The following is a 25,054-nucleotide window of genomic DNA, read 5'->3' on the forward strand; positions in this document are numbered from 1 at the left end:
TGTTTAGATCCTAGGAAGTAAAGAGGCCTCAACACCTTAATGCACCAACCAAGATCACTGAAAAATACAACAGAATCTATATAGCAGGAATGAATGAGGGGCGCCTGGGTGGCTCACTCAGTTAAGCGTCTGCCTTCAGCTCAGGTCATGATCTCGGGGTTCTGGGATCAAGCCCCCATTGGGCTCCCTGCTCAGGAATCTGCTTCTCCCTCTGCCCCTCCTCCTGCTCGTGCACTCATCCTTTCTCTCTTAAATAAATAAAAATCTTTTTTAGGGGCGGGTATCTGGTAGGGTCTTAGACATTAGTTTGTGTAGCTAGGTTGGCAGAGTCGCATGTTAACACATGTAAGTCACACTGCTATAGGCTACGAGAGAGAAAGTTTTAAGCTGATTACCTGGTATTTTGACTTTAACAAGTGTCTTTGATGGACTTATATGCAAATAAGTGACTTTCCATATAAGTAGGGGCTACACGGGTAGCCATACACAAATAAGAACAATGTAGATGGCTTCAACAGACATCAGCATTAGGAAAGTCCCAGAAACTTACCAGAAAAGAGTACCTCAGGAGGTAATTACTGTCATTTATCCTCACTGCAGAAACTGATGTTCTAGTCTAGACATCACCACTGGGCATGAGAGGCAAGACTACATTTCCATGACTGCCTATCTATACTAATCACATTACCCCAACTATAAATGTCCTAAGGTTCCAGGTTATCCAGTCACTGGAGAATCAGTCATTTTACCCGGTATATTTTCCAGTTTTCTTAATGTTCAGCTCTCTCAATGCTGCAACTGTCTTGTCCATTGTCCATAGGAAAACATTCAGGGGTCATTAACCAAGGCTTATATGAATATCCCTGTCAATATGCGCTAAATTTAGTTCAATTACTCCTCTACCTAAAAACCACAGAAGTGGTATAGAACTCTTCTAAATGTGGAATTCTCTATTCAGAAAGACAGTACTAGAGACATTGATGCTATGGCCCTACCAAGAAGGAGAGCCCTGGCTATCAGATGGGATATAAAAAGGTGGTACTATAGAGTAAGAACCAAGCCCCAGTATAAGGCCTTTCTAAATTACTCAAGTTATAGACACTGTACTTTCCACAAATACACTATATTAAGCATAAAACTGAGTGTAAACAAGATTAAGATTATCATACAGCAATAGTATTTTTTTTTAAATCAACCTGCAGGTTCCAGTCCAGCGTAGGAGGAAGCTTTTAAGTTACCACTCCATACTAACAAGTAAAAAGCTGAACAACTGAAAAATCAACAACTTTTCTTAGAGAAGTGAGGTTTTAAGGAAAACCTCTGTCCCCAAAATTGGATAGACAAAAAGATGGACATAGAAAAACAACTTGGCAGAGCAGAAACCCACTAGAAGAAACCTCTACAGGAACCAGTGCCAGGGTAGGAAACCCTAAATTATAATCCATCTCCTTCTGTTATCAAGTAAATAGTTTAGTCTCATTAATTCTTATCCCAGCAAAAATTAGTACCTAAAGGATTTACAAACACCTCAAAATTATCCCCATATTACTTTCTACCTTGCCAAAGAACACTCTGAAATGTTAACTACTCATCATTAGATAAAAATCCCTATCTGGCTGATGTTGATTAGATGAATATCATCACTTACCTTGGTTGGGTACTCTGAAACTGCTGCCTGAGAGCCCTGCCTGGTAATGGAGATTATCAATCTTTTGGAATTTTAGCTCCAGTCACACCTCTCCATTCTCACCCAGCCTGCCCTTCATTGCTATTTGTATCTGAGGCATTCATGCCAAATACAATCCTAAAGATCACTCTTCACCCAAGTAAATGATCTTATGGACCTAACACATAGAAACCAGTTTAAGAGGTTCTGAATTTTTATCAACATCGGTTCAGTATCTGGGTACCTGTAACAGGGACAAGTCAGATAAATAGTGATAGAAGACCCCTCTGTAACTCAGGAAGAACAATAATGTGTCAAAGGCACCCACCAGTCAACCTTGAAGGGAAGTGTTAAATGAAAAGGGTGCCAATGGTCACTCCATCACGTAAAAGAATCCACTCCATCCACGCATTAAGCCACAGTTCATTTTCACATGTGACAGCAATCAGAACTACAAATGGACTGAAGTAAATAAATAGAAAATGGATTGTTCTTGATTCATTCTCTTCTTCTTTATGGTAATCATTCAAGGTTATTCACAAATTTGCTCAAACACACCCAAAGGTATTTTTCAAATTTTTCTATAAAATGTTGAGAGGTAATTTTCCTACCCATCTCAAATTTTAATTAAAATACTTACTGAACACTACACTTGAGAATTCATAATAGAGAATCTGTTTTAAGAACCATCTGTGGGGAGCCTGGGTGGCTCGGTCAGTTAAGCAGCTGCCTCTTTGTTTCAGCTCAGATCATGATCTTAGGGTCATGAGATCAAGCCCCACACAGAGGTCCATGCTCAGTGGGGAGTCTGCTTGAGATTCTCTCACCTCCTCTCCGTCCACCCCTCCCACCACTTGTTCATTCTCTTTCTTTTTTTTTTTAAGATTTTATTTATTTATTTGACAGGGAGAGATCACAAGTAGGCAGAGAGGCAGGCAGAGAGAGAGGGGGAAGCAGGCTCCCTGCTGAGCAGAGAGCCCGATGTGGGGCTCGATCCCAGGACCCTGGGATCATGACCTGAGCCGAAAGCAGAGGCTTTAACCCACTGAGCCACCCAGGCGCCCCTCTCTCTCACTTTCTAAAATAAACAAATAAATCTTTTTTTTAAAAAGGAAGACATCTGTTATCACCACATAATTTTTATAATAAAACAAAACCTTAGGAAGAGTATACTTCAATGGACAATGAATCTAGACAAATGAAACCACAACAATGTTATGGGATAAAAACAAGATTAGGTTTTCCAATGCCATATGAAAGTTGCTCAAAACCATTATTAAGAAAATATTTTTTAAAATATGTTGCCTTCACTAGATAAGGAAAGTTATTCCTTCTACTTTCCATTCCCAATCTGTCACCACTGTAATTATTATACAAATGCAAATGAGAACAATGAATAAAATTCAATCCATATCTTCTAGCAACTTCACCCATCTACGTTAACTGTTCATATTTATAAAAATCATAAAAATGACAATTTTATAATTTGGTTCATTAGTTTCATCATTTGTAGTACAGTGGCACAGACAATGAGATATGGAAGAAAGCAATGCAAATCTTTCAAAATGCCACTCATCTGACCCACTATAAGAACTCAAATTTGAATCTTTTCCCTACATTTATATCAACTTTGCCTCATTTAAAAAAAAAAATTCCAGGGGGCACCTGGGTGGTTCAGTGGGTTAAGCCTCTGCCTTCAGCTCAGGTCATGATCTCAGGGTCCTGGGATCGAGTCCCACATTGGGCTCTCTGCTCAGTGGGGAGCCTGCTTCCCCCCATCCCCCGCCTGCTTCTCTGCCTACTTGTGTTCTCTCTCTGTCAAATAAATAAATAAAAACTTTAAAATTTTTTTTAATTAAAAAAATTCCAGGGGCGCCTGGGTGGCTCAGCGGGTTAAGCCGCTGCCTTCGGCTCAGGTCATGATCTCAGAGTCCTGGGATCGAGCCCCGCATTGGGCTCACTGCTCAGCAGGGAGCCTGCTTCCTCCTCCCTCTCTGCCTGCCTCTCTGCCTGTTTGTGATCTCTCTCTGTCAAATAAATAAATAAAATCTTAAAAAAAAAAAATTCCAGTCAATACAATGAAAATATGCCACATAAGCTCCCAAAATATGTGCCAATACTATTTTTTTAAATTTTATTGGCAGGGTGTTTAATTAAAATTCAGAGTAAATGAAAATTCATATATGGAATAATACATTTTAACATATATGGAATAATCATTTGATTATAATCTATTACACACTGAAACGATATTTTACTTTTTAGAAAACCAGCAAGAATGCTATTTAGCACCAATTCTCCCAAAACCTCTGTCACTACTGTTTCAACTAAGAAAATATTGAGAACAAAATTTTTCCAACTTAACTTTAAAAGCACAGAAAGCTATACACTTAAATCCATCAACAGATGAATAGAAAAAATGAAGTTTATACATACAATGGACTATTATTCAGCCACGGAAAGGAATGAAACTGTTATATGCTACAACATACATGAACCTTGAAAACATGCCAAGTGAAATAAGCCAGACACAAAATAATTAATATTGTATGATTCCACTTATATGGAATAGCTAGAATAGGCATAGGATTCATAAAACAGAACTCAAAGCAGAGATTACTAGAAGATGAGAGAGAAAGGAAATGAGAATACAAAGTAATTGTTTAATTGGTATAGAATTACTCTTGGGAATGATGAAAAAGTTCTAGAAATAGATATTGGTGATAGTTACACAACACTGTATAGGTACTTAATGCCACTGAATCGTATGCTTAAAAGTGGTTAAAACAGTAAATGTTATGTATATTTTACCACAATAAAAGATATCAACATACTGAAATAGAAAGTGCCAATAAAAGTGAGGGAAAACACTGCCAAGAAGCAGGGATGTTTGTACCCAAATCTGTTTTTTCTGATTGTAATTTTTATAATATAATTATATTAAGAAATGAATGAACTGACTTAATAAGAAGAAAAAAGAAACTTGTTGCTATAAAAACTAGGTTGAATGTTTTGCATTCAATGAAGGTAAGACATAAAAAGCTGCTGCTGAATTAGTTTTAGGTAAGACAACCATATGGTCCCCAACTTAGGATGGTTTGACCTATGATTTCTTTACTTTAAGATGGTACAGGGGCGCCTGGGTGGCTCAGTGGGTTAAGCCGCTGCCTTCAGCTCAGGTCATGATCCCAGGTCCTGGGTTCGAGCCCCGCATCGGGCTTTCTGCTCAGCGGGGAGCCTGCTTCCTCCTCTCTGCCTGCCTCTCTGTTTACTTGTGATTTCTCTCTGTCAAATAAATAAATAAAATCTTTAAAAAAAAAAAAAAAAGATGGTACAAAAGCAATACACATTCAGCAGAAACCATACTTCAAATTTTGAACTTGGTCTTTTTCCAGCCTGGCAATATGAAGATACACTCTCTCGACGCTGGGTAGCAGTAGGGAACCATGGTTCCCAGTCAGCCATGTAATCACAATGGTAAATAACCAGTACACTTAAAATCATTCTAACCCATACAGCCATTCCATTTTTCTTCACTTTCATATAATAGTCAATAAATTACATGAGCTATTCAATACTTTATTATAAGACAAACTTTGTGTTAACACAATTTTGCCCAGCTATAAGCTAATGTAAGGGTTCTGAACAAGTTTAAAGTCAGCTAGGCCATGATGTTAGGTAGGTTGGGTGTACAGAATACATTTTGGAGGTGAGTGGGTATCTTGGTTAGGTATCCAACTCTTATTTCGGCTTGGGTCTAATCTCAGGGTCAAGAGATCCAGTGCTGGACACTCCATACTGGGCATGGAACCTGCTTAAGATTCTCTCTCCCAGGGCACCTGTGGCTCAGCAGGTTAAGGGTCTGCCTTCGGCTCAAGTAATGATCTCAGGGTCTTGGGATGGAGCAGCTGGCTGTCTATCTGCTCAGCAGGGAGTCAGCTTCTCTCTCTCCCTGTGCCCCTCCCCCCCCACCTTGTATTCTCTCTCACTCGCTTTGCACTCTCTCTCTCAAATAAGTATATTTTTTAAAAAAAATAAAAATACTCCCTCTCTTCTCCCTCTGCCCCTCCCCCTCCTCTAAAAAATTGTAAATACATTTTTGACTTAGGGGATTTTCAATTTATGATAAGTTCACTGAATGTAATCCCATGGTAAACTGAAGAAGATCTGTACTGGAAAAATCATATTCTGAACAAAGCTGCACTCCTATTTCATTAGTAGTTCTAAGTTCCTGTACTATTTCAATGAAAAAACAACTAAAAATCATGGAGGTCACATCATTGTTATAGTTTAAGCATAAAAAGTCCAAGCTCTACCTAGTCATCTCTAACTTTAGAAAAAGGCTTTAACCCTGTATCAAAAGACAAAAGACTCACTAATGAATTATATAATTTTTTAATTAAAATGTTTATAATACAGATTGATTTTTGTGACTCTATTACTTAACTGATTTTTAGTTAACTGACTAACTTCTAATCTTGGGCCAATCAAGCTTATACAATGCATACCTATACTCACAGAGTTGTTGAGAAGATTAAAAAATGAAAATGCACATAGAAATGCTAATTAACATACTGCAAGGCATATAAAAGTGCTTCATATATGTTATGTATCATTATTAATTATTATTAATGGGTAAAGAAGGAAGCTATTTGAAAACTCTTCAGTAGGATCCATGTAAAGGGAATGTGTCAGAAATGCCATAAAGATGATTTCCAGGACAAAAAAAGCCTCTTGGCATTATAATAAAGGCTCTACATTTCTAGTTATAGATGAAAAATACTCTCTAGTCATTGGACTCTCTAGAATTGGATATCCCAGCATAAAATCCTAGACATGACACCACATGATATGATTCAGAGATCAAGCAGAATTGAAAAAGAATATTGGCTCCATACTTTCCCAGCTATATGAACTTGAGCAAATTCCTTAACTTCCATGAAATGACATTTTTCACCTTGAAATACCACCTCAGTGCTGTTGTAAAGATTCAATTGTGTAGCATATACAAAAAGCAACCAACATATATTTGCAATGCTCATTTAGAAAGAGAATACTTAAAATATCCTTTAAACATAACAGTTTGATAAAAAAAGGTTTTTCAGGACTCCTGGGTGGCTCAGTTGGTTAAGCGGCTGCCTTCGGCTCAGGTCATGATCCCAGCATCCTGGGATCGAGTCCCACATCGGGCTCCTTGCTCAGCGGGAAGCCTGCTTCTCTCTCTGCCTCTGCTGCCACTCTGCCTGCCTGTGCTCACTCTCTCTCTCTCTGGCAAATAAATAAATAAAATCTTAAAAAAAAAAAAAAGGTTTTTCAAGATCTCTAGTTTTTCAGTCTAATAAACATCAATTATCAATATAGGGATAAGACATGTGTCATGTCATCTGAAAACTGGAGGGAAGAACTAAGTAGGTTTAGTATGAACTCTAGACGCCCCTGGATAGGAGTGTCAGTCCTAACACTTACTACTTCACCTCAGATAAATTACTTATAATCTCTCCGTAACTGCTTCCTCATCTATACACAAGGATTAATACCTATCTCATAGAGTAGATGTGAATTAAAAAAAGGAATTAAACATATAAAAATATAGTAAGAACATATGAACAGTGCCTGACACATGGTAGATGCTCAATACCTGCTCATTCTCTGATTGACTGAACATCACTCAGATCTATAAAGACAGAACAGATGAGACTCATATTTTCCTTTATCTTATACAAATCTGGAACCTAAAAACAGGTATTCCTTTTTCTCCTTTGTGGTAAAATATATAGAACATAAAAACGGCTATTTTACTCATATTTAGGTATTTAATTCAATGACATTAATTACATTCACAGTGTTATGCAACCATCACCCATATTTATTTCCAAATCACCCAAACTCTTTACCCATTAAGCAACAACTCCCCACTTCCTAATTCCCCCCAGCCCCTGAAAACCTCTATGTTACATCTCTATTAATTTGTCTATTTTAGATTATTTTATATAAGTAGAATCATACTATGTTTGTTCTTTGTGTCTAGCCTATTTAACTTTGCATGTTTTCAAGGTTCATTCATGTGGCAACCTATATCAGCATTTCATTCTATTATATAGCTGAAGAATATTCCATTAAACATATATATATTTTATTTACTCATTCATCTTTTTTTTTTTAAAGATTTTATTTATTTATTTATTTGACAGAAATCACAAGCAGGCAGAGAGGCAGGCAGAGAGAGAGGAGGAAGCAGGCTCCCTGCTGAGCAGAGAGCCCGATGCGGGGCTCGATCCCAGGACCCTGAGATCATGACCTGAGCCGAAGGCAGCGGCTCAACCCACTGAGCCACCCAGGCGCCCCTACTCATTCATCTCTTAATGGACATTTGGGTTGTTTCCACACCTTGACATTTTTTGAATAATGTTGCTATGAAAATTAATATAAATAAGTGCCTATTTCAGTCACTGTTTTCAATTATGTGGGGTATATATTTAGGGTAGAAGTGTTGAGTCATATGGTAATTCTGTGTTGAATCTTTTGAGGAACCACCAAAATGTTTTCCACACCAGGTGCACCATTTTACATTCCCACCAGCAATGTACAAAATTCTAAATCTTCCAAATCCAAATCAACACTTTGTTATTTTCTCTTTTTGGGGGTTCGTTTGGACTTATTTATATCAGAGCAGGTATAAAGTGGCATCTCACTGTGGTTTTTATTTGCAATTCTCTAATGGCTAATGATGTTGAGCATGTTTTCATGTGATTCTTAGCCATTTGTATCTCTTCTTTGGATAAAAGCATATTCAAGTGTTTTGCCCATTTTTCAATTGAGTTCTTGGAAGGGGTTTTGTTAATCTTGAGCTGTTAATAGTCCTTTAGATATTCTAGATATTAAACCTTTTTCAGATATACGATTTGTAAATATTTTCTCCATTTTGTGGGTTCCCTGTTCATTCTCTTCAGAATATTCAAACACAGGTTCTTAATTTTAATCAAGTCCAGTTTATGTTTCTTACACTGTTGCCTATGCTTTTGGTGTCATATTTAAGAAATTATGACCAAATCCAAGGTCATAAAGATATACACTTATACTTTCTTTAGAATGAGAAATGGAGCCTGATGACTGAATTGCTGCAATCTCAGGATAAAACATTAACAGATAAAGGGTTCCCTTTTTTTTTTTTTTAAGATTTTATTTATTTATTTGACAGAGATCACAAGTAGGCAGAGAGGCAGGTAGGGGTTGGGGGCGAAGCAGGCTCCCTGCAGAGTGGAGAGCCCAACATGGGGATCGATCCCAGAACCCTGGGATCATGACCTGAGCCGAAGGCAGAGGCTTAACCCACTGAGCCACCCAGGTGCCCCTAAAGGGTTCCTTCTTATGGATAAGCAAAGAAAGTAGTTTCTTTTATAATTTTATTTTTTTAAGATTTTATTTATTTATTTGGAAGAGAGAGAGAGATCACAAGTAGGGAGAGAGTCAGGCAGAGACAGAGTAGGGGGAAGCAGACTCCCTGCTGAGCAGAGAGCCTGATGCGGGCCTTGATCCCAGGACCCTGGGATCATGACCTGAGCCAAAGGCAGAGGCTTAACCCACTGAGCCACTCAGGTGCCCAGAAAGTAGTTTATAAGATGGAATCTACTCCTAATGAAGATGCTGTGAAACCTGTTGAAATGCCAGAAAAGGATTTAGAACATTACATAAACTTAGCTGATAAAGTAGCAGCAGGGTTTGAGAGGACTGACTTCAATTTTGAAAGAAGTTCTACTGTGGGTAAAATGCTATCAAACATCATTGCATGCTACAGTGAAATCATTCAAGTAAGAAAAAGCAACTGATGAAGCAAATTTCACTACAGTCTTATTTTAAGGAACTGCCACAGCCACCCCAAACTTAAGCAACCACCGCCCTGATCAGTGCCAACAACATGGAGACAAGACCCTCCACCAACAAAACGATTATGACTTCCTGAAAGCTCAGAAGACAGCTAGCACTCTTCAACAATAAAGTAGCTTTTAATTACAGTGTATGTACATTATTGTTTTAGACATAATGCTACAGCATACTTAGTAGACTACAATTTGGTATAAGCTTAACATTTAAATGCACTGGGAAATCAGATTCGTTTGACTTGCTTTACTACAATATTCACTTTACTGTGGTGGTCTCGAACCTGTAAAATCTCTGAGGTATGCTGCTGTATAAAACCATGTCATCTGCAGACTGAGATAGCCTGACTTCTTCTTTTCCAATTTTAAAGCCTTTCATTTCTTTTTCTTGCCTAATTACTCTGGCTGGAATTTCCAGTACAATATCGAAGAAAAATAGCAAAAGTGAGCATCCTGGTTTTGTTCCTGAACTTAGAGGACGTTTTCAATTACCATTGAGTTTTCAATTCACCATTGAGTATGGTATTAACCATAGCTTTGTTATAAATGGACTTTATTACGTTGAGGAAGTATCCTTCTACTCCTTGTTTATTGAGTGATTTTATCATGGAAAGGTGTTGGAATCATCAAATGCATTTTCTATACCAATTAAGATGATTATGTTTTTCTTCCTCCATTCTAGTAATGTGGTATATTAGATAGATCAAGTTTTATATACTGAGACACACTTGCAATCAAGGAATAAATCACTTCAATATACTGCTGGCTTCTGTTTGCTATTTTGTTGAGAATTTTTGCATTTATACTCATCAAGGATATTGGTCTATAATTGTCTTTTCTGATAGTTCCTTGCCTCGCTTCAGCATCAGAGTAATACTGGCCTCATAGGAGTCAGGAAGTACTGTTGCCTCTCAAACATTTTGGAAGAGTTTAAGGAGGAATCATAATAACTCTTTACATGTTTGAGCAAATCCACCAGGGGAGCCATCGGGTCTCTGTCTTTTCTTTGTTGGGAGGATTTGTATTACTGGTTCAATCTCCTTACTTGTTCTAAGTCTATTCAGATTTTCTACGTCTTCTTGGGTTCGTTTTTGTAATTTGTGTATTTCTAGGAATTTTCCCATTTTATTTAGGCTCTCCAGTTAGTTTATAATTGCTCATCATTTTCTTATAATCTTTTTTATTTCTATGAAGTTGGTGGTAATGTTCATGCTTAAATTTCTGAATTAGTAAATTAAGTCTTTCCTCTTTTTTTCTTAGACTACTTAAGTTTGTCATTTTTGTTAATATTTTCAGAAAAACTAGTTTTTCTCTACAGTTCTTTTTTCTGTTTCATTTATCGCTGTTCTGATCATTACTGCCTTCCTTCTGCTAACTTTGGGTTTAGTTTGCTCTTCTTTTTCAAGTTCCTTCAGGTATACATTTAGATTATTAATTCCAGATTTTTCTTCCTTTGTTTTTTTGGTTACTTTAGATCTTTCTTCCTTTGTAATGTAAGCTTTCAAAACCATGAATTTCCCTCTGAGCACTGCTTTTGTTACATCTCGAACTTTTGGTATATTGCATCCTAATTTTCATTCACTTCAAGGTATTTTCCAATTTCTCTTATGATTTCCTCTATGACTCACTGATCGTATAAGAGTGTTTTGTTTAATTTCCATATATTTAGATGTTTTTGAGTTCTCCTTTTGTGACTGATTTCTAGATTTGTTTCATTGTGATCACAAAAGACACTTGCATTTTAATCTTTTTGAACTTACTACTTATTTTGTGGTCCAAATATGGTCTAATCTTGAAAATGTTCCACATGCCCTTGAAAATTATATATTTTGTGTTGTACAGTGTATTACATAGGTCTGTTATAATTGGTTTAGAGCATTGTTCAAGTCCTCTGTTTCCTTGTTGATCTTCAGTCTGATGGTTCTATTCTTCACTGAAATGCAGTATTAAAATCTCCAATTAATGGAGAACTATCTATCACTCCCTTCAAATCTTTCCGTTTCTGCTTCATATATTACACTCTGTTAAGTACCTATGTGCTTATAATTGTTCTATTTTCCTGAGGAATTAAAACTTGCATCAATACATAGCGAGATTCACTGTCTGCTGCAAAACTTTTGACTTAAAATTGATTTTTTTCTGACAATACAGCTACTCCAATTCTCTTTGGTTTTTAGCATTTGAATGGACTTTTCCACCCTTTTTTTTTTAAGATTTTATTTATTTATTTGACAGACAGAGAGAGATCACAGTAGGCAGAGAGGCAGGCAGAGAGAGAGAGGAGGAAGCAGGCTCCCCGCTGAGCAAGGAGCCCGATGTGGGGCTCGATCACAGGACCCCGGGATCATGCCCTGAGCCAAAGGCAGAGGCTTAACCCGCTGAGCCACCCAGACGCCCCCTTTTCCACCCTTTTACTTTGAACCTCATTCTATCTGTATCTAAAAATGAGACTCGGGGGACCTGCATGGCTCAGTCCATTAAGCATCTGCCTTCAGTTCAGGTCATGATAGGAAGTACTGGAATCCAGCCCTGCATCAACTCCTCACTCAGCGGAAAGTCAGCATCTCCCTCTCACCCTCCCATCTCTCATGCTCTCTCTCACTCTCTCTCTCAAATAAATAAATAAAAATCTTTAAAAAGAAATAAAATAAAATGAGACTCTTATAGACATTATATTCATGGTTGATTATTTTTTTATTCATTCTGCCAATCTTTGTCTTCTAGAGTTTAATCTATTTAACTTTTTTTTTTTTTTTAAGTAGACTCCACCCCCATTATGGGGCTTGAACCCATGACCTTGATATCAAGAGTTACATGCTTGGGGTGCCTAGGTGGCTCATTCGGAAGATCATATGACTCTTGATCTCAGGGTTGTGAGTTCAAGCCCCATGTTGAGTGTACAGATTAGTTAAAAATAAAACTTTTTTTTTTTAAGGATCACAAAGAAAAATAAATAAATATAAAATTTTCAAAAAGTCAGAGAGTGCCTGGCTGGCTCAGTCAGTAGAGCATGCAAATCTTTAGAGAGAATCTTTTTTTTTTTTTTTTAAAGATTTTATTTATTTATTTGACAGATCACAAGCAGGCAGAGAGGCAGGCAGAGAGAGAGGAGGAAGCAGGCTCCCTGCTGAGCAGAGAGCCCGATGCGGGGCTCGATCCCAGGGCTCCGAGATCATGACCTGAGCCGAAGGCAGCGGCTTAACCCACTGAGCCACCAGGCGCCCCAAGAGCATGCAAATCTTGATCTCAGGGGTTGTTAAGTTCAAAGCCCACGCTGAGGGGCACCTGGGTGGCTCAGTGGGTTAAAGCCTCTGCCTTCAGCTCAGGTCATGATCCCAGGGTCCTGGGATCGAGCCCCACATCAGTCTCTCTGCTCAGTGGGGAGCCTGCTTCCTCCTCTCTCTCTGCCTGCCTCTCTCTACCTACTTGTGATCTCTGTCTGTCAAATAAATAAATAAAAATCTTTTACAAAGCCCACGCTGAGCAGGGAGCCTACTTTAAAAAAGAAAATGGGTCACATGTTTTACTGACTAAGCCAGCCAGGTGTCCCAATTAACAATCTTAACATAAAGTAACCGCTGATAGGGATTTATTTCTGCCATTAAAAAAATATTTGTTTACTGCACGTCTTCCAAGTTTTTTGTCCCTCAATTCCTCCATTACTGCATTTTTTGTATTTTATAGATTTTATGCAGTATACCATTTTATTCTCTTCCCATTATTTTCCTGCACATATTTCAGTTATTTTCTTAATGGTTACCATGGAGACTGCAATTAACATCTTAAACTTTAATAGCATAATCTGAATAATATAGTTTCAACAGCATACATTCTATTCCTGTATGTCTCTACCCCTTCTACTGAAATTGTTACCACAGATTACATTTTTACACATTATATGCTCATTAACATAAATTTTTAATTCTTATTCTACACATCTGCTTTTTTAATCACATAAGAAAAAATAAGGAGTTACAAACCAAAAACGAAGTAGAACGGTCTTTTATATTTACTTATGTAGTTATCATGTTCCTTTTTCTTCATTCAGCTTTCAGTTACTAGTTACTGTCCTTTTATTCAACCTTAAGGACTCTTCTTAGCATTTCTTGTAGGGCAGGTCTACTAACAATGAATTCCCTCGATTATTAAAAAAATTTTTTTTTTATTTTTTTAAGTAACCTCTACACCCAGTGTGGGGCCTGAACCTACAACACCGAGATTGAGAATCACATGTCCACTGACTGAGCCAGGCAGGTTCCTCTCCCTCAATTTTTATCTTATTGTTGCCTTCATTATTGTAGGACAGTTTTGCCAGACATAGAATTCTTGGTTGATATTTCTTCTCTCAGCACTTTAAACACATCAGTCCATTACTTTCTGGTTCTCATGGTTTTGTATGAGAAATCAATTGTTAGTCTTATCAAGGACCCCTTGTATGCTAGGAGTGGCTACTCTTGTTGCTGCTTTCAAGATTTTCTATTTGTCATTGGCTTTTGACAATTAACTATTATGTGTCTCATTGTAGGTCTCTTTGAAATTAAACTACTTGGAGCTCGTTGAGTTTCTTGGATATATAGATTCATATCTTTCACCAAATTTTATACATTTTGGTCATTATTTCTCCAAATATTCTTCCTGCCTCTCCTTTCTCCCTTCTCCTTCTGGGACTACCATAATACAAATCGTGTTCTCCTTTATGTTATCGCACAGATCCTTTAGGCTCTATTCACTTTTCTTCACTCTTTTTTTCTTTCTCTTCTCAGACACAGTAAGTCACTTTGTCCTGTCTCTAGATTCACTGATTCTTTCTTCTGCCTGCCCTCACTTAATGTTGCATTCCTCTAGCATATTTTTAAATATCAGTTATTATACTTTCCAGCTTCAGAATTACTATTAAGTTACCTTCAATAATTGCTAAATCTTTGTTGATATTCTCAATTTTTTCATACATCACTTTCTAGAATTCTTTGTCTCAGTTGCTAGAACTTGTAGTTGTTTGTCTATGCTTTCCCTTAACTCTTGGAGCATGTTTGTAATAACTGATTTAAAATATTTGCCAACGTCTGGACTTCCTCAACAATTGTTTCTATCATTTTTTTTTCTTGAGTGAGCCATTCTTTCCTGTTTCTTTTTTTTTTTTATTTCTTTTCAACATAACAGTATTCATTGTTTTTGCACCACACCCAATGCTCCATGCAATACGTGCCCTCCCTAATACCCACCACCTTGTTCCCCCAACTGCCCACCCCCCGCCCCTTCAAGACCCTCAGGTTGTTTTTCAGAGTCCATAGTCTCTCATGGTTCACCTCCCCTTCCAATTTCCCTCAAGTCCCTTCTCTCCATCTCCCCATGTCCTCCATGTTATTTGTTATGCTCCACAAATAAGTGAAACCATATGATAATTGACTCTCTCTGCTTGACTTATTTCACTCAGCATATCTCTTCCAGTCCTGTCCATGTTGCTACAAAAGTTGGGTATTCATCCTTTCTGATGGAGGCATAATACTCCATAGTGTATATGGACCACATCTTCCTTATCCATTCGTCCGTTGAAGGGCATCTTGGTTCTTTCCACAGTTTGGCGACCGTGGCCATTGTTGCTATAAACATTGGGGTACAGATGGCCCTTCTTTTCACTACATCTGTATCTTTGGGGTAAATACCAAGTAGTGCAATTGCAAGGTCACAAAGTAGCTCTATTTTTAATTTCTTGAGGAATCTCCACACTGTTCTCCAAAGTGGCTGCACCAACTTGCATTCCCACCAACAGTGTAAGAGGGTTCCCCTTTCTCCACATCCTCTCCAACACATGTTGTTTCCTGTCTTGCTAATTTTGGCCATTCTAACTGGTGTAAGATGGTATCTCAATGTGGTTTTAATTTGAATCTCCCTGATGGCTAGTGATGATGAACATTTTTTCATGTGTCTGATAGCCATTTGTATGTCTTCATTGGAGAAGTGTCTGTTCATATCTTCTGCCCATTTTTTGATATGATTATCTGTTTTGTGTGTTGAGTTTGAGGAGTTCTTTATAGATCCTGGATATCAACCTTTTGTCTGTACTGTCATTTGCAAATATCTTCTCCCATTCCGTGGGTTGCCCCTTTGTTTTGTTGACTGTTTCCTTTGCTGTGCAGAAGCTTTTGATCTTGATGAAGTCCCAAAAGTTCATTTTCGCTTTTGTTTCCTTTGCCTTTGGAGACATATCTTGAAAGAAGTTGCTCAACTCTATGGTCAAATAATCTTCGACAAAACAGGAAAAAATATACAGTGGAAAAAAGACAGTCTCTTCAATAAATGGTGCTGGGAAAACTGGACAGCTATATGTAGAAGAATGAAACTTTACCATTCTCTTACACCGTACACAAAGATAAACTCGAAATGGATAAAAGACCTCAACATGAGACAGGAATCCATCAGAATCCTAGAGGAGAACATAGGCAGTAACCTCTTCAATATCAGCCACAGCAACTTCTTTCCTGTTTCTTTGCATAACCTTTTGTTTTTTGTTGTTGTTTTTGAAACCTGGACATTCAGATATTATATTTTAACATGGTAACTTCTATAATTATTAAAGGTCTAGCTCATGTTCAGCCAGTGTTCTGACTGATATTTCCTTGAACACAAAGAGCTTAAAAACAAAACAAAACAAAATGAAATGAAATGAAACAAAAACAAACATTTCTCCTAGATTTTACAGACTGGTTTTGTGCTGGAGTATTCCTTTAATACTTAGGCATGCCATTTACAACTCTGCCTTGGCCTTCACTTCCTGCAACAAGCCTAGACATGAGCCAGGGAAAGTTTAAGGGTTTCTCAAGGTACTTCCTGAGCATGAGTCCTGCCCTGGGCATGCACATGGCTTTCTAAATTCCCCTGTATACACTGGCGCTTCGACTGTTCCAATTTCCCAAAGGAATTATCTACCTGACTTTTCTTCTCAGCTTTAAGGTATGACTAGCCATAATCTTTTGCCCCAAGCATCTGCAGGTTTCCATTTGCCTTACAGTGCTTCAATCAATGCCCACTGCTTCTCGAGCCTCAGTTAGGTGAAATAGATGGAAAAACCTTTCATCAATCCTTCAAGAAGCTCCCAGTCAGGTTAGAATAGGCAAGGATGATAATTTTTTAATAAACCCTGCTTTGCTCCCTCTGAAACCAGGCTGCTATCTTCATGACTATGGACAAGCTGGAGAGGGTAGGGGACACAAACAAGTAAAAATGCCACAAAGCTTTCCTACCATTTTTTAACTGCCTTTTCCTTGGTTCAACATTCGCTTGGTTGCTCAAAAGCACAGATGTTTTCCAGAGTTCTGGCAAAGTTGGTTCTAACAGTCTCTGCTTGTTTTTTTTAGGTTTCTGTTGAGTAGTAAGATTTTGGAACTGCCTACTCTGATACTTTGCAGATGTCACTCTAAATATTTATACTTAAAGACCTAAAAACTCATTATAAAGCAAGACTCAAATTTACTAATGCAACATTTATTATTTGGGTACCATTTTAATCTGAGGAGATACCTCTAGTGAATATTTCCAAATTTCTATAGAAATTCATGAATTGTATCAATTGCCTAAAATCAAACACAAGCAGTCACATAAAAGATTAACTTAATGGATACAAATTCTGAGATTTCTTTGAATACTATGGCTATCACTATCTCTTGTTTGCTGGCAAGTGTTAGATGGCAATGAAATACTAGAAAAACTCAAAGAGCTTATTATTCTTAATGCTTCTCCCCTCCAAAAATGTTATTGTAATTTTAAAAGATGTACATGACAGAAATTATATTCCATTGGTAAAATTACTTGGAAGTTATTTTTATGGAAATAAAAATACCACGATTTCAAGGTGGTATTTCACAAAGAACATATTATTCAGCCAAAAACAGTCTGATATTTAGGTGTTTCACCTAAGTTTAAGAAACATTGTTAAGTAGAATGCAATACTTAAAATATTAAAATTTAGATCCATCAGAACTCTAAATTGAAATACTTTATGTAACTATTTTAATAAACACATAGAACTCAAAAATACATTCATGTATTTGCTAAAGTCAATTAAAATTATAGCTGTTATGACAAAAATATAAAGACGTTATCATAAATACACGTATATCACTCTAAAACATTTGCCAATTTTTACTAACAGAAGAGAGGGGAAAAAACCCAAAACCCTACAACTTTAACTGCAGGATCAACCACTCAATCAAATACTATATTTGAAAGAGAAAAAAAGAAGAAAAAAATCCAAGGAAAATCCATCAATCATGAACAGTTCCATTCTAGGTCTTGTGAAACTTTATATAATATTTCTCAATTGTTAGTTCACTAAAACTATAGCATACTCCATAGCACACCTCATCAAACATCAATGGGACATGAAATAAATTTACTGAGTGGGTGGGTCAAGGGCAACATTTATATAACATAATAGTATAGAAAAGAAAACATTAATGTATACTGTACATAATGCTATGTATTGCTTCACAAAACTTTTATTCTACTTTATGTATATATGAAAGCCATTCTCTTTCTACTATACCACAACACTATTCCATCAGAAAAAAAAGAAGCTAAAATAAGACACACCCTGCTACAGTACATTGAGCATAGAAAAGTATTATATATAGCAAAGTATACATAAGAAAGTATACTTAAATGAGGTTCCTTTGTAGTTACTTAACGTAATTTAATTACTTAAGAAAGTTACTTATGGATGAAAAAGATTTAGATTTTTTTTAACACTTTTACCAGGATTATTATCTCACATATAACTATAATTCAGAAACCATAAAAATCTGAATTAAACATCTAATTTATCATAAATTAATGGGTTTCAAAATACCTTACATTCTAGGGAAGATTTAACATAACTCATCTCAAAGTTGTAAAGATAGATAAATTCATGATACTTGACTGGCATATTTAAGTCTAGCTCCTTAAAGGACTTTTTATTTTCCCTCTATTTCAACCATAACTATGGATCTTATTCTTAATAGGAACACCCTTAACGGTCTGCTCAACTGGTACCTATTCATATTATATCATATTTAAATATATAACAAATTTAGTCCATTTCTTCATAAATACACACACCTTTAAAAATGTTTCATTGTGAAGTATAATTTGCTGGGACATTTATATCACAAAAAAGTCATACCATGTCAATAAAATTTATAATTTCCCCATTAAAGATTCTTTTGTTCTAATACATTTAAGAACTCCATATTGCAGGGCACTTGGGTAGCTCAGTCAGTTCAGTGTCTGCCTTCAGCTCAGGTCATTATCTCAGGGTTCTGGGATCAAGCCCTGCATTGAGCTCCCTGCTCAGTGGGGAATCTGCTTCTCCCTCTCCCTCTGCCCGCCCCACTGCTCACGCACATGCTCTCTCTTTCAAATAAATAAATAAAATCTTAAAAAACAAAAACAAAACCAAAAAAAAAAAAAAAAAAACTCCATGCTGCTAGTGAGTAATCCTATATATAACAGAAATGGATCAGGACAAATATTAAACCAAGTAACACTGTTATTGCCCAATTTCCCTTTGCAGACAAAGCAGACTTCCATATACATTTTAGCATTCTAATATATAAATTAGACTGACACACCCAGTACTATTTAGGACAGAATATTCTCAAATTTCATCTAATACCAAGCTTTCAGTTAATTCATATGTAGTGTTTAAATTAAGGAAGGGCTTTTCAATTTATTTCTAAGCTCATCTCAAATCAGATTTAAATCTAGGCCTTTACTGATACTCAGCTTTTATTGGGAAAAGTCAGAACAGCACCCCAATTCTGAATTTAAACATTAATCCTGACAAAGTTCTTGAATGAAATTATTAATTCTTTCTTCCAAAAATGTTTGCCAAAGGAACGGTAGGTAGAATGGCAAATGTGCATGGCCTCTGCCCTCATAGAGCAGGTCCCTTTATTCAAGGTCTTTCAAAGGAGATCTTTAGTCTAGTGGAGTGGAATAGTGGAAAAATGGAAGAGATTTTGAAGAACCCAGGCTTTAAATCCCAACTCCATCATTTGCTAAACATTAGGTAAGTTAATTAAATCTCTCTAAGCCTTAATTTCTTCCTTTACAAAATGAGTTTAATACAAACTATTTCACAAAGTTATTTCAGGGGTTAAATGTTAAAATACAGTAAGAGCCTACTACAATAGTGGGAACATTACTAAATATTCACAAATTCAGGGCCTGGCACATGGAATCCATTCAATATTCACTGAATAAATAATCCACTCTGAGACAAGAAATCTTAAATGCCATTTCCAAAAGAAGTGCATCAAAGAAAAAACACAAGTAACAGTATTTTTAATACAATTATTGGTCTAAATATAGGTAATTACCACCCTTTACTTCATTTTATACTCTTTAATTTGGACTTCGTTTATGCCTTAAAACATATATTTTAAAGCACATAAGCGAATCCTCTAGTAACATAAAAGAGGAATTAAAAGTTAATTTTTAAAATGTCATGCTGACCCGAACTGCACACCACTGGTACCTAAAGCAAAATTTGGTATAAAATTTAAGTAACAAAAGAATAAATAAATGGGTTGTCACAGTTCAGGCACTCACTACAAAACACAACAAAGTTAACTTATCAGTTATAAACATGACATTCTAGTTCACTAAAATAAACATTTATAGGTACAAAAAAAAGATGGCTTATTCTAGTCTCTACACATTATTTTTAACATAATAATCTTTTAAAGCAAACATTTTGAGTTAATCAGAGTAAAATCATTTTATAGATGCTAAAATTTACCTGTTTGAGTCCTTCATCAGTAAGTTTGTCCTGGTTGCCTACATGAACTTTCTGAAGTAAAGGACAGTGAGAGGCAACTGCAATAATAGAAGTGTCAGAAAGCTGTTTACACCTGTAGGCTGTATACCTAAGAAGTCCAGGACACTTAAATGCTAGAACACATACGCCAGTATCAGACATACTGCGACAATCAGAAATGTTGATTTCAATTATATTCTGACTTCTTGATGCAATTTTTTCCAATAATTCATCAGTGACCTATGAGAGAAAAAAAGCAATAAATTTAAAATTTTGCTACAAGAAACTTACTTTCTATTCTTTTATTAAATTTTCCCTAATAAATAATATAATAGCACAATCAAAAGAAAACCTTATTTAATATTAAAGCGTAACAAGAACTGTGCTATAATACAAAATACATACCTGGTCTTTTTCCCAGTTCCTGGAACAGAGCTCCTAAAACTCTTGGCGTTTCCTGATTAAGAGAAGTCTCTTTTCTTATTCATAACAAGCCCCTTTTGACCACACAGGAGTTTGTACTAATGAAATGACTTAAGCTGAGGTTCCCCAAAAGCTTCATGTTAGGGTCTGGTCACCAGAAAGACCAAACACCATGTGATTAGAGGGTGGTAACTTTCAGCTCCAAATCCTGACTTCCTAGGAGGGTAGGTGGGCTAGAGACTGGGTGATAAAAACACTTGAACATTGAGATTTGAAGAGCTTCTGGGTTAGTGAACACCTTAAAGTACTGGGACGGTGACATGCCCACAGACCAAATGGAAGCGCCACATCTTCTCCTCTCCCTCTCTCGCCCCACCAACTTATGTTGTCCTATGCATCTTTTCCACCTGGCCAGTCCTGAGTAGTATCCTTTACAATAAACCAGTAAATCTAAGTATTTTCCTGAGTTCTGCAAGTCATTCTAGCAAATTACCAAACCTGAGAAAATGGTCAAGGGAACTCCTGAATTAACAGCTAGTCAGTGAGAAGTACAGGGGACTCCTGGGACTTGTGACAGGCCTGCGAAGTGGAGACAGTCTTATGGGACTAAGCCAATAACCTGTGAGGCTTTGCACTAACCCCAGGAGTTACTTTCAGAATTGAACTGAATTGTTGGACACCCAGCTATTGTCAGAGATTGCTAGAATGAAAAACTCCACACATTTGGTGTTGGAAGTGCTGTCGAAAACACCAAGCAAGAATATATTTGTTAGGGGCGCCTGGGTGGCTCAGTGGGTTAAAGCCTCTGCCTTCAGCTCAGGTCATGATCCCAGGGTCCTGGGATCGAGCCCCACATCTGGGCTCTCTGCTCAGCAGGGAGCCTACTTCCTCCTCTCTCTCTCTCTCTGCCTGCCTCTCTGCCTACTTGTAATCCCTCTCTGACACATAAATAAATAAAATCTTTAAAAAAAAAAAAAAGAATATATTTGTTAGTTTTCCTTAAAATCTTAAAGATCTATCCTTACTAGGAAAGTTACTTTAACTTTCAAACTCACCAAAAACTCCCCATAAACAAAACTGTATTGAGGATTTTAAATGTTTTATTGTCTATTTTTAGCCCAATACAAATAAGCCCAAATACAAGTAACATTAAAATTCATGTGGTTAAAAACTCACATGGTCATCTCAATTTCAAACATAATTTTTAAAAAATCAACCTCTACATATTCCCTACCCAATCACAGAATGAATAAATCACGGGGATGAAAGGTACAGCATAGGGAATACAGTCAATGGTGTGGCAATCACTGTATAGTGATGAGTGCAGCATAACATACAGAATTGTCAAAGCACTATATTATATACCTGACACCTGACACTAACGTTAACATTGTACATCAGGTAAACTTCAACAAAAAAAATAAATAAATAAAATTTTAAAAGAAAACAAAGTTAGTATTATTCAAGTCCCTTGAGGACAAATAATGATGAAAGAAAATGCACATGATGAAATTTAGAACACAAGAAAGAACTGGAGTGTTCAGGAATACTAAGTAAGAGCCAAGGTTGCAACTACCTTTATACTTGCTGGGAAAAGCAAAAAAATGCAGAGAGTTACCTTCAAAGCTAAAACTCTGGCATACCTCCCCTTCTATTTTTATTGTTTTTCATCTCCAGACCTAACTACCAGAGGGGTGAAAGGCTATTCTTGGTCTGATTTTATAACAAATAGCTCAAATATCCAAGACTAATTAAGTAAAGAGCCAATGTATTATTTCACATTACTTCTTCCCACTCTTCCAGCCACAATTAGCTAAATACTCACCATTTTCCTAGACACAAATTTCATGGACCCAAGCAGGGAAATAACTAATTCTGTAATTATTTCAACCTCTAACCAATGAGGCAGAAAAACAAAAAGGAACTTACATGCTCAGGAATTTGCTTATTTTGTTAAAAGTGAATGAGTTATACACATACACAAACACACACACACACACACACACACACGAACTACCAGTGGTGTGCTGAATTTGGCTTGTACGAACTTACAAGAGCCTGTAACATGTACCTCTTTCCAAATCAGTGACATCATTGCATTCAGTGATACCACATTGGTAGCCTGAAATTGGCCACGCTGGGAGCATCTGTACCACAAAAACCAGCAAATACTATAATACACAGCTTTCTATTTGTTTTGAAAGCTAGTGATTCAACACGTACCAGCACCCCACTACCTAAAAATATCATGGAAGGATTTGGAGCAGGTTCAGCACTCCAATAAAATCGTATTCTTTTTGGATATTTTTATGTATTCCTAATGCAAAATACCAACAACCAAGTCTAAAAGAAGAATCCAACAAGTACAACAAATTATATGAAATAAACACTACTAACTCTATCTTTTTTCCTAATTTATGCCGCCATATAGACACACACTAGGCAGCCAGGCAATAAAGAAGACTGGAAAATTAAAACAAGATACGTTAGTCCATTCTACTTCTAAATCTTCAACTATAAAAACTGTATAAGAATATTTATACTAGGGGCGCTTGGGTGGCTCAGTGGGTTAAGCCTCTGCCTTTGGCTCAGGTCATGATCCCAGGGTCCTGGGATCAAGTCCCACATCCAGCCCTCTGCTCAGCAGGGAGCCTGCTTCCCCCTCTCTCTCTGCCTGCCTGTCTACTTGTGATCTCTCTCTGTCAAATAAATAAAACCTTGAAAAAAAAATTTATACTATTCACCTATAACAATAGTATAAGAATACTATTAATAGTGTAATAATAATATATTAAAAGGAATAATACTAGTATCAACTCATAACAATGTTAGAAGGATAAAATCCTTTAGTATGTGTATAGCCCATAGAATAGTACATGGCATATCAGCAGTACTATATAAACATTTGCCATCGTTTTCTACTATTAAACTAATATTCATGATTATAACCCCTCCCCTAAAAAAGGTGAAAAGTTTAATAACTTTCTTTGAAGGTAAGGAAAAAAGGGAGAAGATATAGAGGATTTAGACAAAGAAGATTAAGAAGCAACCCAAAATTACCAATCCACATTAAAAAATATCTTCTTCATCACAAACCTAGCTTTAACATGATTCACACACAAAAAAATTACTAAACATGTAATTATAAATTACAGTCACTTGAACTATCTTGAAAACTACAACATGAAAGAAGTTATTTCTGAAGAGGAATAAAGACATTTTTTGAGTAGGTCAAAGTGAGTTTCTTAGAATTAGATTCCATACCTGCTGACGACTACTAAGATCCAGCTGCTTCCAAAACTGGAAATCTAAACAAAGGTCACGCCAGTACTTGCAAACCAATGAGGCAGAAAGGCAACGCTCATCCAGGGATAAATTGGAAAATATCTGTAAATAAAAAAGGAACCATATAATATGAACTAATCACTTTAAAAAGGCACAGGAGAAGATTCTTATTAGTTAGAAAACATTAACTTTTTTTTTAAAGATTTTATTTATTTATTTGACAGACAGAGATCACAAGCAGGCAGAGAGGCAGGCAGAGAGAGAGGAGGAAGCAGGCTCCCCGCTGAGCAGAGAGCCCGATGCGGGGCTCGATCCCAGGACTCTGAGATCACGACCTGAGCCGAAGGCAGCGGCTTAACCCACTGAGCCACCCAGGCACCCTGAAAACATTAACTTTTAAAACAGAAAACCATCTTGAATATAAAGGCCATTATTAGAAAAGTCATTGTTAAGGAGTAGCCTAAAGAGGAAGTACAGTATGAGAGCTAAGAATATGTGCTAATATCACCTTTCATGTAAAAGGAGGGAGTGGGGAAGCAGAGGGAACACAAAGAGAGAGTTTGCCAATATTTAGAAGAAAAAAAAAAGGATGGGCTCGAGAAGCCAAAAACTAATAAAAATGCTTACCTTTAGGGAAAAGGAGAAAAGATTAGTAAGGGAAGGATGAAAGTGAGACTATTTTAAAGGTATGTAGTTTTACAGTTCTGATCTTGAAACCTGGTGAACTTTCATATAATTTTTTAAAAGAATGATGAAAATAAATCATAAGACATTTTACCTCCATCATATTTTTTTCCAGGAATTCATGACCCCAATCAAAACCTGAGAAAAATATCATATATTCTAACTATGGAACAGCCTAAAAAGTACCTGATAAGAACTTCTCAAAAAAATTCAAGGTCAGAAAAACAAGGAAAGATGGAGATATTATCACAGATCAGGGGAGAATAAGGAGAAATGACAAGTAATGCAATCCTGAATTGGAAAAACATCAATAGAAGGACT

At 36.6% G+C, this 25,054-nt stretch overlaps 1 protein-coding gene across 3 annotated transcripts in view; it reads right to left on the reverse strand.

The window, feature by feature from the left end:
- FBXL17 (F-box and leucine rich repeat protein 17) overlaps window positions 1-25,054 on the reverse strand; it is a 521,014-nt gene that overhangs the window by 477,020 nt on the left and 18,940 nt on the right. For all 3 annotated transcript variants that reach the window (XM_047731562.1, XM_047731561.1, XM_047731563.1), the window contains exons 2-3: window positions 24,029-24,151; window positions 20,324-20,581 (exon numbers count right to left, since the gene is read on the reverse strand). In XM_047731562.1, coding sequence (XP_047587518.1) covers window positions 20,324-20,581; window positions 24,029-24,151 — 381 coding nt within the window. The remainder of the gene's footprint in view (window positions 1-20,323; window positions 20,582-24,028; window positions 24,152-25,054) is intronic.

Source organism: Lutra lutra, chromosome 5 (genome assembly GCF_902655055.1).
Source record: "Lutra lutra chromosome 5, mLutLut1.2, whole genome shotgun sequence".
Classification (NCBI taxonomy): Eukaryota; Metazoa; Chordata; class Mammalia; order Carnivora; family Mustelidae; genus Lutra; species Lutra lutra.